General features: G+C 38.0%; 1 protein-coding gene across 1 annotated transcript in view; it reads left to right on the top strand.

Moving 5' to 3' along the window:
- Positions 1–517: 517 nt before the first annotated feature.
- The window catches only part of TNKS (tankyrase, TRF1-interacting ankyrin-related ADP-ribose polymerase), a gene marked incomplete at its 5' end in the record, with an annotated part of 41895 nt that continues 27204 nt past the window's right edge, over positions 518–15208 (top strand). The window contains 6 exons of the mRNA XM_009084525.1: positions 518–612; positions 3496–3562; positions 5154–5340; positions 7355–7476; positions 9971–10062; positions 10149–10227. Of these exons, the coding sequence (XP_009082773.1) occupies positions 518–612; positions 3496–3562; positions 5154–5340; positions 7355–7476; positions 9971–10062; positions 10149–10227 (642 nt within the window). The remainder of the gene's footprint in view (positions 613–3495; positions 3563–5153; positions 5341–7354; positions 7477–9970; positions 10063–10148; positions 10228–15208) is intronic.

The raw sequence follows: 15208 nt of genomic DNA, 5'->3' as shown, positions 1-15208 counted from the left end.
TGTAGGACAAATGCATTATTTCTTGTACTTCAGTCTGCTTTTTTTGCACTTGTTGCCACAAGTGTACATACAAGCAGTCTTGTAACCAGTTGAGTATACAGCCTGAACTACATAAATTTGCTTATGAATTAAAAGAGAAAAACTTTAGCATTTTAAAGCTAAAATAATTAAAATTATGGCATTCAAAACCCCCCAAAAAACAAAACAAAGAAACAACCAAAAAAATCCCCAAACAAAACAAAGTCAGGCCATTATTTATTATAACTTTAAATTAGGAGCTTGTTACTGCCTTGGGGATACCTCTATTCTTCCCCACATTAAGGAATGTTTGTTTTGGTGTGACAACAGGAAGGGCCTTCATGTATTGTGTATTTGTTGATTTGACTATTCACAGAAGGGAACTGTAACTTGATCTTGAGCGAATGTGTTAAGTGAAGCTAAGAGTACTCCGAGTGGCAAGAAGTGCAGGACTTGAAATTGATGTGGTTCTCATTCTTCTTCATCTTTTGTTTTGCAGTCCACTCCTTTACACCTAGCAGCAGGCTACAACAGAGTTCGGATCGTCCAGCTTCTGCTTCAGCATGGTGCAGATGTGCACGCCAAGGACAAAGGGTATGTAAAATTCGCTGATTTATTATCTGTTTGCAGCAGTGGGTTTATATTAATCAAGCTGAAGAATTATTTCTCTGCCTCATCTTGCAGCATGATCTCAAATAGTTGGCTGAGAGTGCAATATTTGCTTCCTAAATCTGAGTGCGGCTCATTATAAATAAACTCTTGTTAGAGCCCCAGTAACAGATTTGTTGTGACTGCACTTGTTTTAAGTCTTCTTTTACACCTAAAAATATTTTTTCCAAACTTTGTTCTTTACTTTCATGCACAGACTACCCTGTGCAGTCACGGACTAACAGCATTATTTTAAGGAAGGTGATGGTGAGAAGATAACAGGGGTTTAGTGAAAAATGTGCATTGAAAAACCTATCTATAGTCTCATTATCTGGTTGCATATGGATGTAATTCCAAGTAACATCAATAAGGCTCCTGTGCTCACAGCTAGTGGTCCTCAGAGATATGTCTTGATCGATGCTGTCAGGAAACATTAAGATATAGTGGAATCTAAACTGTTCTGGTTTTGCAGTAAGGATGGCAGTTATGTAAGATCACAAAAAGTGTGCAACAGTCAGAAATCTGAAACGAAATGTGTTGTGCACTGTTCTCAGCCATATGTTTCTGAACTCTAAAGTGATGATTCTCATGGTGGCCTGATAGGAAGGCCTAGTCCTAAGTTGTAGAAATTAGGCCTCTGGTTAAAGGCGTTTTGTATTCAGAGTCCATAGAAGTAAGATGCTAATAAGGGTGTGTTCTCTCTTCATCAGCTAACTTGAGGCACTTCCTATATTTTCGTTTTCTGCGGAGCCCAGCCTAGTGTTAAAACAGATTTCAAATTATCTTCTGAGCTTTTCTCCTTTTCTTCTGTTCTTTCCAAAGCAGTCCTAAGTGTACTTAAACTCTTTGAGTTTGACTAATTTGCAGCACTTTTGTCCATCCACTCGCACAAGGGCTTTTTAAAATCAGAATTGTTGTGAAATGCATAATGACACAACATGCAGGTCAAAAAAAAGCACAAACACCCACAAAAATCCCACAGTAAAGCTCCATATAATACCTCTTCAGGTAGAACTAGTGTTATTAAGCAAGTTTGAGGTATCTTACACCTTTCCAAAATTTCAGCATCTGTTGATAGAAAATTCCAGTGTAGATGTTGTAATGAGGTTTGAATTACTTGCTTGGAAAGTGTGAAAAGTAATTAAGTTGAACTTGAACTGGAGGCTGGAGGTGGTGGGGAAGGGAAGGAACCACAAAAAGGAAAACCATGGCACTTAGTCTGTATTAAACTTTAAAAAAACCCCAAACATACTTAGAAATATCTAAGCATCCCAGTAAACTCTCACTTTTTTTTTTAGTGGCATCACGCATTTACAATCAGTGTGGTGTTTTGTTTTTCCTTGCTGTTTCTCATGTATGGATAATTTATAAGCAAATAAACTATAAATAAATGTCACCATATAAGTATCTAAATTAGGTTACACTGATTTTATAGACCTCTTAGGTTCCCTTCAATGGCGTCACTTCAGAGAGAGTCCTTGGGAACTGTGTCACATTTTCAAAGTGGTTGCCACTTTTAGTTACTCCCAAAGAGAAGCCCATCCGAGGAAGCAGCTCTTTTTCCCACTGCTCCTTTCATTTCCTTACAGCTTTTGTGCACAGTTGCAATGTGCTGGAAAAGGACCGGGCAGGGTATGCTGTGTAAGTGACCAGGTGCATTGCTGCAGTGATTCTTTGCTGTCCGGCCTTGAAGGCCTCAGTCCTCTTAGATCACCTCCGTTTCAGAAGAGAGCAGCAAGTTTTTTTGAGTACTCTGTGGACTGGATAATCTCTGTCTCACACATACACCCATAAGTTGTAATGAAGAAGAGTAATGATGGAAAAATAACAGTTTGAAAAATTTACTGCAAGCAAATTTCCCTCTCCTGTGACAAATGCAGTGCTACTTCTGAGACCACGTACCTTAAAATTAAGTTTATTTAATTATTGTCTACTGCTTGCTGTCCTAATGCTCTTTGAGTTGATTTTGCAGTTCTAGGCATCATACTCTGTATTTTTCATAAATGGTTTTCAGTGTATTATGCATCCTGATTAGTTGAGCCATAACTAACCTGTCTTGCTTGGCTTGAATTAAACTCATTTTGTCCTCTGCAATAATTGCCCTTTTTTGCATCTCCTTTTCAATGCATGACTTTTTTATCATGTCTTGTGCTTATGACTAAATCCCTGTTATTTACTTTGCTAGTGTCATTTTTAAGTATGGCCTGCAGTAATATAGCTGTACAAAAATTACAGGGACTCTCTTAGAAGTATCTCGAACAGTTAAATAGGTTGTATTATAAAAAATGGAGTAAAATCAGGTCATTCCACAGTCTGGAGCAGCAATTTGAGTCTGCCTTCTATGGATATTTGTACATCTTCATAATATACCCAGGAGTTACGTTACTGTTATCTGGGGAGTTTTGCCTTTCACATAGCATTTTAAGCAGGAGTTCATATTTAGGCGAAAACAGAACACTGACTTCTCTTGAGCAAATTGAATGTGGAATGGGACTTTGTTCCCCCCTTAATAGCTTCAAGAAAGATAATGTCAGAGACAATTAATGCCAATCTTAATGGTTGATTAAACATCTGTGGCCTGTTAAGACAAAAAAACCCCACACCCAAAAAACCAAGCCACAAACCTCCACCTTTTAATGCCACTCTTAAGTAAATTGTGAAAGTCAAATTCTCCCATTAGTTTGTGAATCCTTGTTTTTAAATATTTGGATATTTAAATATTTGAGCTTTAATTAGATTTCTGTTCATCTCAGTAGAGAGAAAATTGCACCTCCTTCTTTAAAAATGCTGCTTAAATAGATTCTTTATTTGTCTTCTCTTTCTATACAGTGGTCTTGTGCCTCTTCATAATGCCTGTTCTTATGGACACTATGAGGTTACAGAGCTGCTGCTCAAGGTAAGCAGAAGGATGGGATGCAATTACTGTAGATTTAAGTGTGTTAGGTGAGATATGAACTGTTTATACCAGTGTTGAAAAAGATATTTTTTCCAGTGGTAACAGGTTTCAAATCACAGAATCTTCAAGCTTGAAGGAGACCTCTAAGATCATTGAGACCAACCATTAACCTATCACTCTGCTGTAACCCCTAAACCCTAAACTGTGTCCTCCAGGGTCAGATCCAGATGCCTCTTAAACACTTCTATGGATGGCGACTCCACCACCTCCCTGGGCAACCTATTCCAGTGCCTGACCACCCTAGCACCTGATCTGAATCTCCTCTGTCTCAGCTTATGGCCATTCCCTCTAGTCCTCTCACTGCAGGCATGGCAGTAGAGACCATCCCTCACCTCTCTACAGCCCCCTGTCAGGTAGTTGTAGAGAGGGATGAGGTCACCTCTGAGCTGCCTCTTCTCACGTCTGTACAAACCCAATTCCCTCAGCCATTCCTCATACGACATGTTTTCCAGACCTTTTTTGAGCCTCATTGCCTTTTGCTGGACTTGCTCCAGTGCGTCAATGTCCTTCTTAAAGTGATGGGCCCAAAACTGAACACAGTACTTGAGGTGTGGCCTCACCAGTGCTGAGTACAGGAGGATCATCACTTTCCTAGTCCTGCTGGCCATGCTATTCTTGATACAGGCCAAGATGCCATCGGCCTTCTTGGCCACCTGTGCACATTGTTGTCTTATACTGAGCTGACTGTCACCAGCACCCCCAAGTCTCTTTCTGACGAACAACTCTCGAGCCACTCCTCCCCCAGCCTGTAGCACCGCATGGGGTTGTGTGTCCCAAGTGCAGGTCCTGGCCCTTCACACTATTGAACCTCATGCAGTTGTTCTCAGCCCAATGACCAAGTCCATCCAGGTCTCCCTGTAGAGCTTTCCTACCCTCAGGCAGATCAACAGTCCCACCCAGCGTAGTGTCATCTGAGGGTGCACTCAGCCCCATATCCAGATTATCAATAAAGATGTTCAACAGGACTGGCCCCAGTAGTGAGCCCTGGTGAACATCACTAGTGACCAGCTGCCAGTTGGATTTAGCTCGATTTGCCACAGGTCTCTTGGCCCAGCCATCTGGACAGTTCTTTACCCATCGAAGAGTCCACCCATCCAAGCCATGAGCAGCCAGTTTTTCCAGCAGTGTGCTGTGGGAGACAGTGTCAAATGCCTTACTGAAATCCAGATAGACAATATCCTGTTGTAATTTCAGAAGTCTGCAACTTTAGGTCTTTGTGTGAAGCAATATATGTAGGCTTTTTCTCTACCTAATTTCTTTGGACTGATAGTAGAGTTTAATTAATTTCATTTTAAATTTTCCATGGAAAAACTAGCTCACACTGAAATTCTACTGAATTTTAAAATTTTTTTTTATTTGAGGATTCAACAAAAGCTATTTTTATGTGTACTGGTATTTTGAATTAATTTTTTGTGTATGTGTTTTTATATGAAAGATTGGAACCAATTTTTATAATGAAATGAACATTTTTAAGCTTTGTTGTTGGTGAAGATGATTTCTTACTAATCCAAGGCTTTTTTTGCTGTGCTAGCATGGTGCCTGTGTGAATGCTATGGACCTCTGGCAGTTTACCCCCTTGCATGAGGCTGCTTCCAAGAACCGTGTGGAGGTTTGCTCCCTCCTGCTGAGTCACGGTGCAGATCCCACCTTAGTCAACTGCCACGGCAAGAGTGCAGTTGATATGGCTCCAACGCCTGAGCTCAGGGAGAGACTGACCTGTAAGTGTTTTTGGGCTGGAAACAATTGTTGGTGGGTGTGAAGGGATACTTTCCTTCTAGGCCACATCCTCAAGCTTCACAGGTGGGTGCAGAGCAGCAGAGTAGCTGCAGCTTGCAGCTCACTTTGAAGTATGCAGGTACCTCTGATGTGCTGTTTGTAATATTGCCTGGTTTTCTTAAGTTTAAAATTATGAAGGCACTGCTGAATCACTGACTGTGGATTTTTTTTTTATGCTTGAAGTCCAGATCAGTCATGTAGGAGCCTTTATATTGAGGCTCTGTATCGCTCTTAGACACTTCCAGAATGTAGGTAGCTTTGCTGTGCAATCTTGGAGATGGAAATTCCATCACTTTTTTTTTTGTAGCCTTGCTATCATTAGGCTGTTTACAAAACAGTAGTTCAGCTTTAATTTGCATTTGTATGCCTTTGCTTGCTCTCTTTGAGGGATTTGTTTTCTCATTGTTGTAAAATGTAAATGATAATTCCTGTTTCCTACATGTCTCATTTAATTATGAAGTTGCAGAAAAATTCGTGAAATGTAAATTCTCAGTTATAAACAAATTTTTTGTTTTGTTTGTCACTTTTCCAGTATAGCAGAAGCCCCATGACACTAGGAGTGTGATTTTGCACTACTCACAATCACAACTATTCAGGTTTTAGTCTGTTGGTATTCTTTGCATGTGAAGGTCGCTGACATCACATGCAGAAGAAAACTTTGGTCTAGGAGAAAAGAGTAGGCCACTAATATCTTTTAGCTATTTCTGTACTCTCTATTCTGGGCTAAAGTGGAAGATGCTCCTGGTTCTGAGGCAGATTAATTTACCATTTATTTAAATTAGCAATCAAAAAAATCTATTTATAATTTGTTCTCTTTCTGTATTTATAGTTCCTTGAGAAAAGTGGGAGAAGATTAATTTGTATACAAATGTGAGCCTTATGCCACATTGGACAGTATCTTGGAGATTTTGTATTTGCATACCAAAAATAACATGTTTAGTATGTTCTTGAGTTGTTTGCTTTTATACTTTGGGAACAAAATTACATTATATTTGTTGTTTCAAGGTTTATTTGTATTTGTGCTTTGGGTAATGCTGTGTTTATGAAGAGATTTGAATACTGTTTGAAATGAAAATTTAAGATTTGTTGTATGTATTTTTATATCTAAATCCACAAATGCACCAGATGATAAAACAAGAGTGGGAGAAGAAAGCCCCTCTTTAACAAACGTAGCATTTCCAACTTGCTTATGAAAGAAAAATACTGATATTTTTACTGAGATTTGACATTGGGTTTTTCTCTAGTTTCAGGGTCGGAAGTAATTTTTGCTAACCTACCTTTCATTTATCCATTTTAAGAGAAACACTCTTAGTACTTTTGAAATTCACAGTTATTTAAAACTAAAATGAACTAGTTGTTGTCCTAAACAAGGTGTGAAAAATAACAAAATTACCTCTCCATATATGCAAAGACATACCTGCTATCAAAACCTGTTTCATCACTCTAGCAGACTGGCTTCAAATGCTTAACCAGTTAACTTTAAGAAAGTCCAATAGTTTAACATTTTATATTTAAGTTTTATTTATTATTGTTATTGCTATTATTTATCATTTAAAATAAATTCTATATATATCTTCAGGTTTTACAGTGAATTGTCATTGTAAATGCAATAAGGTATTTGAAAATCAACTGCAATGCTTTTTTTCTGAAGAATATGTCATAGCATTTTGCTCACTTGGAACACACACAGATAATTTAGAGGTCACATACACATTTAATATCAAGTCGGGGAAGGATCAGAGAGGGGAAAGCTGTAAGCATTTCACTCAAGGAATCACTTCCCCTCTCCTTTGGAATGTCCCTTTGGTTCCATGTTCTGTGTCCCAGGTCAGCTACTCCCCGAAGGCATCAGAAGCACTCCTATTTCCTCTTAATTGAGTATAGCTACCTATCTGCAATAACATTTATAAATTTGACATGTTGCTGAATATTAAATGTGTCTTTTTCCTTTAACAGATGAATTTAAAGGACACTCTTTACTGCAAGCAGCCAGAGAGGCAGACCTAGCCAAAGTGAAAAAGACACTTGCTTTGGAGATCATTAATTTTAAGCAGCCACAGTCGCATGAGACTGCACTGGTGAGATTATACAGTCAATCCATTTGTTTTATGATAAATGTGGTGGTACTGTGGTAGTCAAGGAGCTTTATTTCTGCACTATAAAAATACATTAATCATCTGTGATTGAGGATTTGTCATCAAATACTTTATATATAAAAAGTAAAATCACTGTTATAGAAAAAAACCCCCACCATTTAATTTATTTTATCACTTCTTTTTCTTATTTCTGGTAGATTACAGAAGCCCTTCAGCCATTCCTCACCTGTTCATTTTTCACTTTTCTTGCATTTTTTCTATCACCCTACCCTCTTTTTGTTGGTTTTTTTTCTGGGCTTAAATTCTACTCCTGTGGTCAAGTGTTTCCTTTATGTTTTATGTGGGCAAACTTGGATTACAAATTTTCTTCATAGGGTGTGTAAAATTGTGGTGAAAAGAGGTTTATGTCACAGGGTCTTAACAGGATTGGAATAGTACTGGCAATACCACATTAGCTATGGAAACAGGGGTCTTTGAGACTTTCTTGGCAGTATCCTGTTCTTATTTCGTTGTTTGAAGAAGCAGTGGAGGCAAAGAACACAGCCAGTCTCCCAGATGCAATGAAGATGCTGAAGCTGAGAGGGACTGATGGTGTTATTAAAACCACTTTAGTTATGATACTTAATTCCAATGGAACATTTTCTTCACAGTGGTAGGTCTCAGCTGCATATTTAGTGTTATAAACATTGTGATTGTGATCAGAACATTGTGTTGGGTACTAAGCATCCATATGCTCTGTTTCCTTTATGGAGGACTCAGCATCCTAGCCTGATCATAGAAGCAGGATAGATAAGAGAGATTTATAGGCTGAATGTGAAGATGGTATTAAATTTGGGATGATGTTATCTGCTTCTTCCTGAGTATATCAGCTGCTGCTATGTGGCATCTATTTAGCTCTGTAGTGATCACTTCATAGTCCTGTGATGTTCTTTGCTCTTTTCTGCCTGCTCATTCTGCAGAGGTATCTGGGCCAAATGGGCTATTTTAGCTCTATTGATGTATTTGGTTCACTCTTCAGTGTTTGACTGTGATTTTTCAGTTTCTGCCTGCTGTACTTGACATTTCCAAGTGGTCTTCAGTCCAAATGGAAGGACTTATATTCCAGATCAGATGAGATTATGTACAATCTAGCTGAGCTATTCCTGCCCTAAGCATGATACCTTTTATCATGGGCCACTGCAGTCTGTGCCCTATTACCCCAGAAAGGCTAAAGCAAGCACCTGGTTTATGTTTTCCTGTGGCTTTGAGCTTTGGCAATATTTCAGCATTTGTGTGTGTTTTAGAGCTTGTGTATGATACTGGCAGGAAATATGGAATAGGATATTATCTGCAGAGCCTTAAAATTGCTGCCACTCTTCAGAGCAAACATTGATCTGAATGTTTATTTATAAATCTTGCCTTTGCAAAACTTGGATGTGTCCTGCTGAGTAACAGCAGTGTGTGAAAGCTTGAGTGCCAGTTACTCTGTAGTGAAGGCTGAAACTGTGCAAATGATGGTTGTCAGTACTATTAGCTGCTTACTAGCATTAGGTTTAGCATCTCTCTCATTGTAAAGGCTATTGTTTTGCTATTGAAAGTTAGATAATTCCTCCAGAAGACTATCTGCTTATTATGGGTTTAAAACATGGTTAAACATGTAAACAGAAATATCCCAAAGTTTCTCCTATTTCTCGTAGTCTGCTATCTTGAGATATCCAAACTTGAAACAAGCGTTTCCGGACTGATTTTAAAGTTCAGCTTACCTGGAGTCATGCAGGTAATTCCAGGCCTCAGGAATGCATTGAGAGGGCCACTGTTGAGCAACCGACAAGCAGATGCCAGCAGCCACATTTAGGAGAATAGTAACACCTAGCAAAGGGATGTGTGGTCCCATAAGGGGCAGGCATGAACATTAAAAGGCCCTGTGTGAAAGATGTATCTTTCTCCTAGAGTGTAAAAAAAGATACTATAAGAGGAATTCATTGCCTCTTTGCTTATTACATAATTTGTAATTGGGTGCATAACACAAATGCCATTAAGTTAACTGAAGTTCAGTACACATTGAAATAAAAGAAGCAACAAAGTGAAATTCAAGTCATGTCAATCTGACAATAGCAAAAGAATTTTAGTGGGCCCCTTTGGAGTCCCTCTGCAGAAAGTTAGGCTGTTTCAAACCCCTTGTCTTTACCTCCTTTGTGCATTATGTTTCAGTTTTGTCCTCATAGCTAATTCATGTGGTTGGGACCATACTGCTTTTTTTGTAAGTGACAAATAGCCTTAAAATGAAAATGTGTGGTTTTTTGTGAAGAGAAAAATTCAGCAGCGATCAATAGCTTGTATTTTCTTCAGTATGCTGTGTTTCAACAGAACTGTGATGGATTCTGTTTGCAAATTTCGTAGTCTGATGTTTAGCAGAATAAGAGATGAAGTCATGCATCTTAGAGTTCTTTGTCATCTGTGTAGCTGGAATATAATTTTTATTTCCTTTTTTTTGCAGCACTGTGCTGTGGCTGCTGTGCATCCTAAGCGGAAGCAAGTTACAGAACTATTGCTCAGGAAAGGAGCAAATGTTAACGAGAAAAACAAAGAGTAGGTTTCTGAAATTTTTTAATTTTCTGAAAGACTGTCATAGTAGGAATGTAAAACTAATATCTTTTTCTTCTTTTCTTTTCTAGTTTCATGACACCTTTACATGTTGCTGCTGAAAAAGCTCATAATGATGTCATGGAAGTTCTGCATAAACATGGAGCAAAGGTAAATATACTTACATGTATTTTATTTAAGGCAAAAGGCAGGAAGAAGGATTATGTTTGTGAAATACCATGTTAGTTTTTATGATAGTTACTGCTTTTTGGTTTGTATGTCTTGTGCTCCTTGTGTCAACCTCGAAGTGTATTTATCTTAAATCACTACAGGATCTTCAGGAATCCCATTTGAAAATTAGGTTTTCTCTCCAAGTAACTGAGTGCAGGCTTTAGAAGTCTTCATTTTTAATGAAGCTTGCTATTGATTTCTGATAAATGTGGTCGTCTAGGTGCCTCTTCTTGCTTTATCTTGCTGGCTTGGAAATATCCAATGCCTGAGGTTGCTGACACTGAGTTTAGTAGTCCAATGCTGAGTATCTGTTAGTCCTTTCTTGCTTTGTATTCTCCTGGTCAGATTGTTTACCATGCATGCACTTTAGCCATTGGTAGGTGCTAGCAAAGTAATTTGTGAGTTTATGGTGAAACTTGCTTAGAAACATCTGTCTCAGAAAGTTATTAGTTAAATGCAGAGGAAAGTGTATCTAGTTTTATTTAGAATGTAGTTTAAGCATCTTTCAGAAGTATTTCAGAATGATCTTTCTTTGAGTTTTAGCAGTAAATTTGACGTTCATGGTAATGATATACTTAGCTACTTAATTTTCTCAGAAGCTCTTCTTGATGGATAATTTCTTTGCATTGGTTAAAATCTAAATGATATCTTTATTTTTGCTTTTAATGAGGCTCAGATTACTCTTTCTGTGTCTTCATCTTCATTCAGGGAGCTAGAAATGAAGAAATATACCTGTAATAGCAATCTAACGAGTCACTCTTACTGTGATAGGAGGTATGAGCAATGTAGTTGTCTGCATAGGTAATACTAAGTCTTTTATTTTGAAACAATGAATTTTAATTTATAAGCATGTATGAGAGCTCACTGCCAGATTTTAGTATCTGATTCACTTCCATAATACTTTAATGGTGTCATAAAATAACTTAGCAGCAATACCATGACAGAGTTTATCACATTTGAGAATCCTAATGCAGTGATGATGGCTACCAAGGTTTTCCCAGGGGAGAAAGCAGAGCCTCAATTATAGTCATTAAAACAATTCATTATTATTTTCCAAGATTCACTCTTAGTAATATACCTATGCACTGAAAATGAAAAAAAATCACTTTGCCATAGGAAGAGATAACTCATGGCTTTGTGGACCTGATTTTGCACAGGAGTTCAGTACTGGTGGTATTGGTTAGGGACTGATCTGGACATGCTGGAGTTTCAAATGTACTAATACCAAGGTACTGCCTGCTTTAAAATACAAGGAGTTTGTGTGCTGAGGCTTTCTGGAAAGCCTTAAGCATTTAAATTAGTGCTCCCTTGAAAATCTAGCTCAGTGTAGTCAGGATAGGAGTAAGTTCAAAGACATCATCCTTACTGGGGTGGCCCAATTGTATTGTTTTTGTTAGTAGCATGTTCTGATGATAGCTTGTAATTATTTTATATCCTGAAGCAGGAGGATAAATTGTGATCCATGATTCCTAGGTCTTGGTCCATGAGTCACTTGTGAACTGAATGATGGTGGTGAGTGGCCCACAGGTACCTACAGAGTAATGCTGAGTGGTGTGTTCTGTTGTTTATTCCATTGATGGTATGCAAATAAAGGTGCACAGTGGTCATTAAACCTCATTCTTCATTCATATCGTGTATCCTATGTTATTCTGAGGATAGCCATTCACATTTATGGTCTAGCAAAGCACTTAAGTGCATGGCAGGAGACCAATCAAAGTTAATATTAAGTATATATTTCCATGCTGCAATGGATCAAGTCCCTCTTTATCAGTGTCCAAAGTTCCTTAGCTGTAAAATAGTACATAATGCAATCATAATTTTTAATGAGAGGTAGATCATTAAGGCTTTATGAGGCACTTTGAAGTTCCCAGAAGGGTTATGCTCTGGAGTATTAATTAGGTAACCAAGCATATTTAATCACTGTAAAATGTTTGTCTTGCTTGTATATTATCATTTGACCTCCTGCTCATGCTTTGAGTGTTGGCATTCAGTTCATCAAATACTCTTAACACTGATACTTCTTCATTTCTGATTGTTGTGACATGACAGCTTTAATCCCTGAAGCATGATACTGATTTTTTCAGTTTGTTGTATTTCTGGAAGTTTTTTCTTCATGTTTACTCTTTTTGTGCCTTGAATTTTAGTTACTTCCTAAGATGTAATCAGATGTACTAAGCTCTTTGATCATGTCTAGTCGTACTTTTTACAAGGGAGGGTTCTCATGAGCTAGTCTAGTCTCTAGACTAGTCTCTAGAGTCTAGCCTCTAGGGCTAGCATCTAGTTCCCCTGCAATAGCCTCACATGACTGTACGTGTGTTTTTTGAACAGCACTCTCCTGCATTTAAATACCCCTTTTCCATTTTGATGGTTCCTTTGGTCAGGTATTTGCAGTGAAAAAACTGATTCTTCTTAGCCTTTGTTTTGGTGGGCTAAAAGCCTCAAACACAGTCTTCCCTCAAAAGCAAACATTGCCATTTCTTACTCATCGTATAACCCCTTTTTACTAGCACCAAAGGAAATCTTAGAGCTCAGGCAATGAGAATGGAATTCATTCCCCTCCTGCCTTCCACATTGGCACTTTCATATCTCTGATGTAAATGCAAGACTGATGCAGAATGGGATCATGTTTGCCTTTTTAATAGACATGAGAGAGTAGTACTCAGATCCTTCTTGTAATCCTAACAGTTGGACTTGATGATCTTAAAGGTCTCTTCCAACTTTGATGATTCTATTATTCTGTGATCTTGTAGTGCACAGCAAATCTTGATTATTTTTTCTTGCTAATATTTGTATTCATGCCCTTCAGCACAGTTCTCCTGTGCCAAGAACATTATTGCAAATAATAAAATTATCCCACAACTAACCACTGAGCAGCTTTCCCTCTTTCAATACGTTCAGTTCTTCAACCAATCCCTGTTTTTTCCATATGAAATAAATTAAACTTTCCCATGTGATTTCATATGAAATGCTTACTGAAGTGTGTATGGATGACACCTACCATGTTTTCTTTACTGTCAAAGGAGAGGTTCTGTATAGGTCAGCTTTAATTCTACCTTCTGGAAACCACTACTGATTAGAGAGAGAGTAAGTTTGTAAAAGATGGGTAAATTGGGACTTCAAAGAAAGTGGAACTTTCTTCTTCTGAAATTCTATGCCAAAAGGCAGGCAGCTGAATCACAAAATTAACATTCAGAATAGACTTAGGAAACAAACTCATGTGAAGTTCTGTAGGTTGAAAAGAATTTGTGATTGTTTCAGCAATAGGGAGAAAATTCTGCTGTTTTCTTGAGGAGCAGCTGTGTCAGACAGGAAAAGCAAGATGAAGTGAAGCATGTATGTATGAGTAGCCTTTTCTTGTTATGCAAAGAGGGCCGAAGCATGATAAAGACTCCTTTAGGGAATTTGTTCGGGATGAACAAGTGATGGTTCATGCTCTTGGAGCTGGATTTATTTGCCCTTAGTTTTATCACTGCATAAATTTGCTGTTTGAAGTATGTTAGATGATAAAAACCAGTGAAGGACTACTGCTTGAATAGCATAGACTTGATCTAGGATTATTTTACAGAAAGATTTCTAAGAACATTAGTATTGGCAAGAATTAACCTATACCCCCAAACTGCTTGTTTTGGTGTCTTGCTGGCCCTCACTGACAGCATAGACTAGGTTCACAGATTGAACTGTGATGAAATCCTCGGTGCACATCACTTGCACATCAGCATATGTCTAAGAAATCCACATTGCATGGAAGATATTTTCATTAGCTTGTTAATTTGCAGAAGTTGACTGTCAATTGTGCATCTAAAGCACAGTGGGAAACCTTGGGATTTCTTCGTATTTTCTTCAAGAATGTTGATGATAAATGTCTGTGGTTTTAAATGCCATACCCATTTTTCACTTGTTTGCATGAACTGCAGTGTGAGACAGCATTTCACACCACTGTTTATTTGATGTTGAATCTCCTCAAAGTACCGTATGAAAAATAAAAGCAGAGCATCTTTAAAGAACCCTCAAATATAAACAATTTTTAATAGACCCATGAGCAAATTTTCAAATGCCATGATTGAATCTTTGAAGACGATCAAAATCCTTTGTTCAAAGAGAAAATAATTTGAAGGCAGTGAACTAGTGAAAAAGTGAGTTTCATCCTGTTTTTTTGTATTGCTGTATAGTTGAATGCTTCTTATAAGGAATTTACAGAGACATGGGAAATTTAGTATGTTCAGAAAGACATTCAGCTTTCTAGCAGTGCAGAAGAAGAGGATTAGAGTATTTTCTGAACTAGAATGATTGTTGGAAAGAAAGACCTGCAAGCATGCAAGTTCACAGCTATCTTGGGCAAGTGCAGAGATGTCATGAGTGCTGTTTAACTGTGATATGCCTCTAAAGGATACTGTTGAAACTATTCTTCTGCAAGAGAAAATGAGCCTTTTTGAGGTCATGTCAGAGAGATAGTGTCCCTACGCATTATGGTAGCAGAATAGCTTCATTCTGCTCTGCTGGGAGGATCTTGCATTATGGATCTTTGCATAATGCAGTTATTTCCATGCATTGGACTAGCATGTTGTCAGCCTTTCATGATCATGGATTTGAAAACGTTCACCATCTGTCTAGACCCATGCAACAAACTTAAGTGGTTTTGAATAACCTTGTTGCATAATACATTTGCTTCTAGCCTTTCAGGTGGGGGTATGATTTTTTTTCTTATGAAATAGTAAGCATTGAAAATTAAATTTCCTTTCAGAAATGCAGCAGGTTCTGGATTTAACAACATGAAAAATTATGTTATCTGTTGGGATTGAGTGATTCAACTTTTCTCACTGCTTAGGCATCCAAACATCCTGACATTGATCTTAAGATTTTATGCAGAAGGGGCAACCATGAAACATCTGGCTGGATCGTGTAGCAGCTTTCAGAGTGAAAC

The sequence above is a fragment of the Acanthisitta chloris genome, unplaced genomic scaffold, assembly GCF_000695815.1.
Source record: "Acanthisitta chloris isolate BGI_N310 unplaced genomic scaffold, ASM69581v1 scaffold21831, whole genome shotgun sequence".
Lineage (NCBI taxonomy): Eukaryota > Metazoa > Chordata > Aves > Passeriformes > Acanthisittidae > Acanthisitta > Acanthisitta chloris.
The sequence above is the reverse complement of the archived record's forward strand: the minus strand, read 5'-3'. Positions and strand labels throughout refer to the sequence as shown.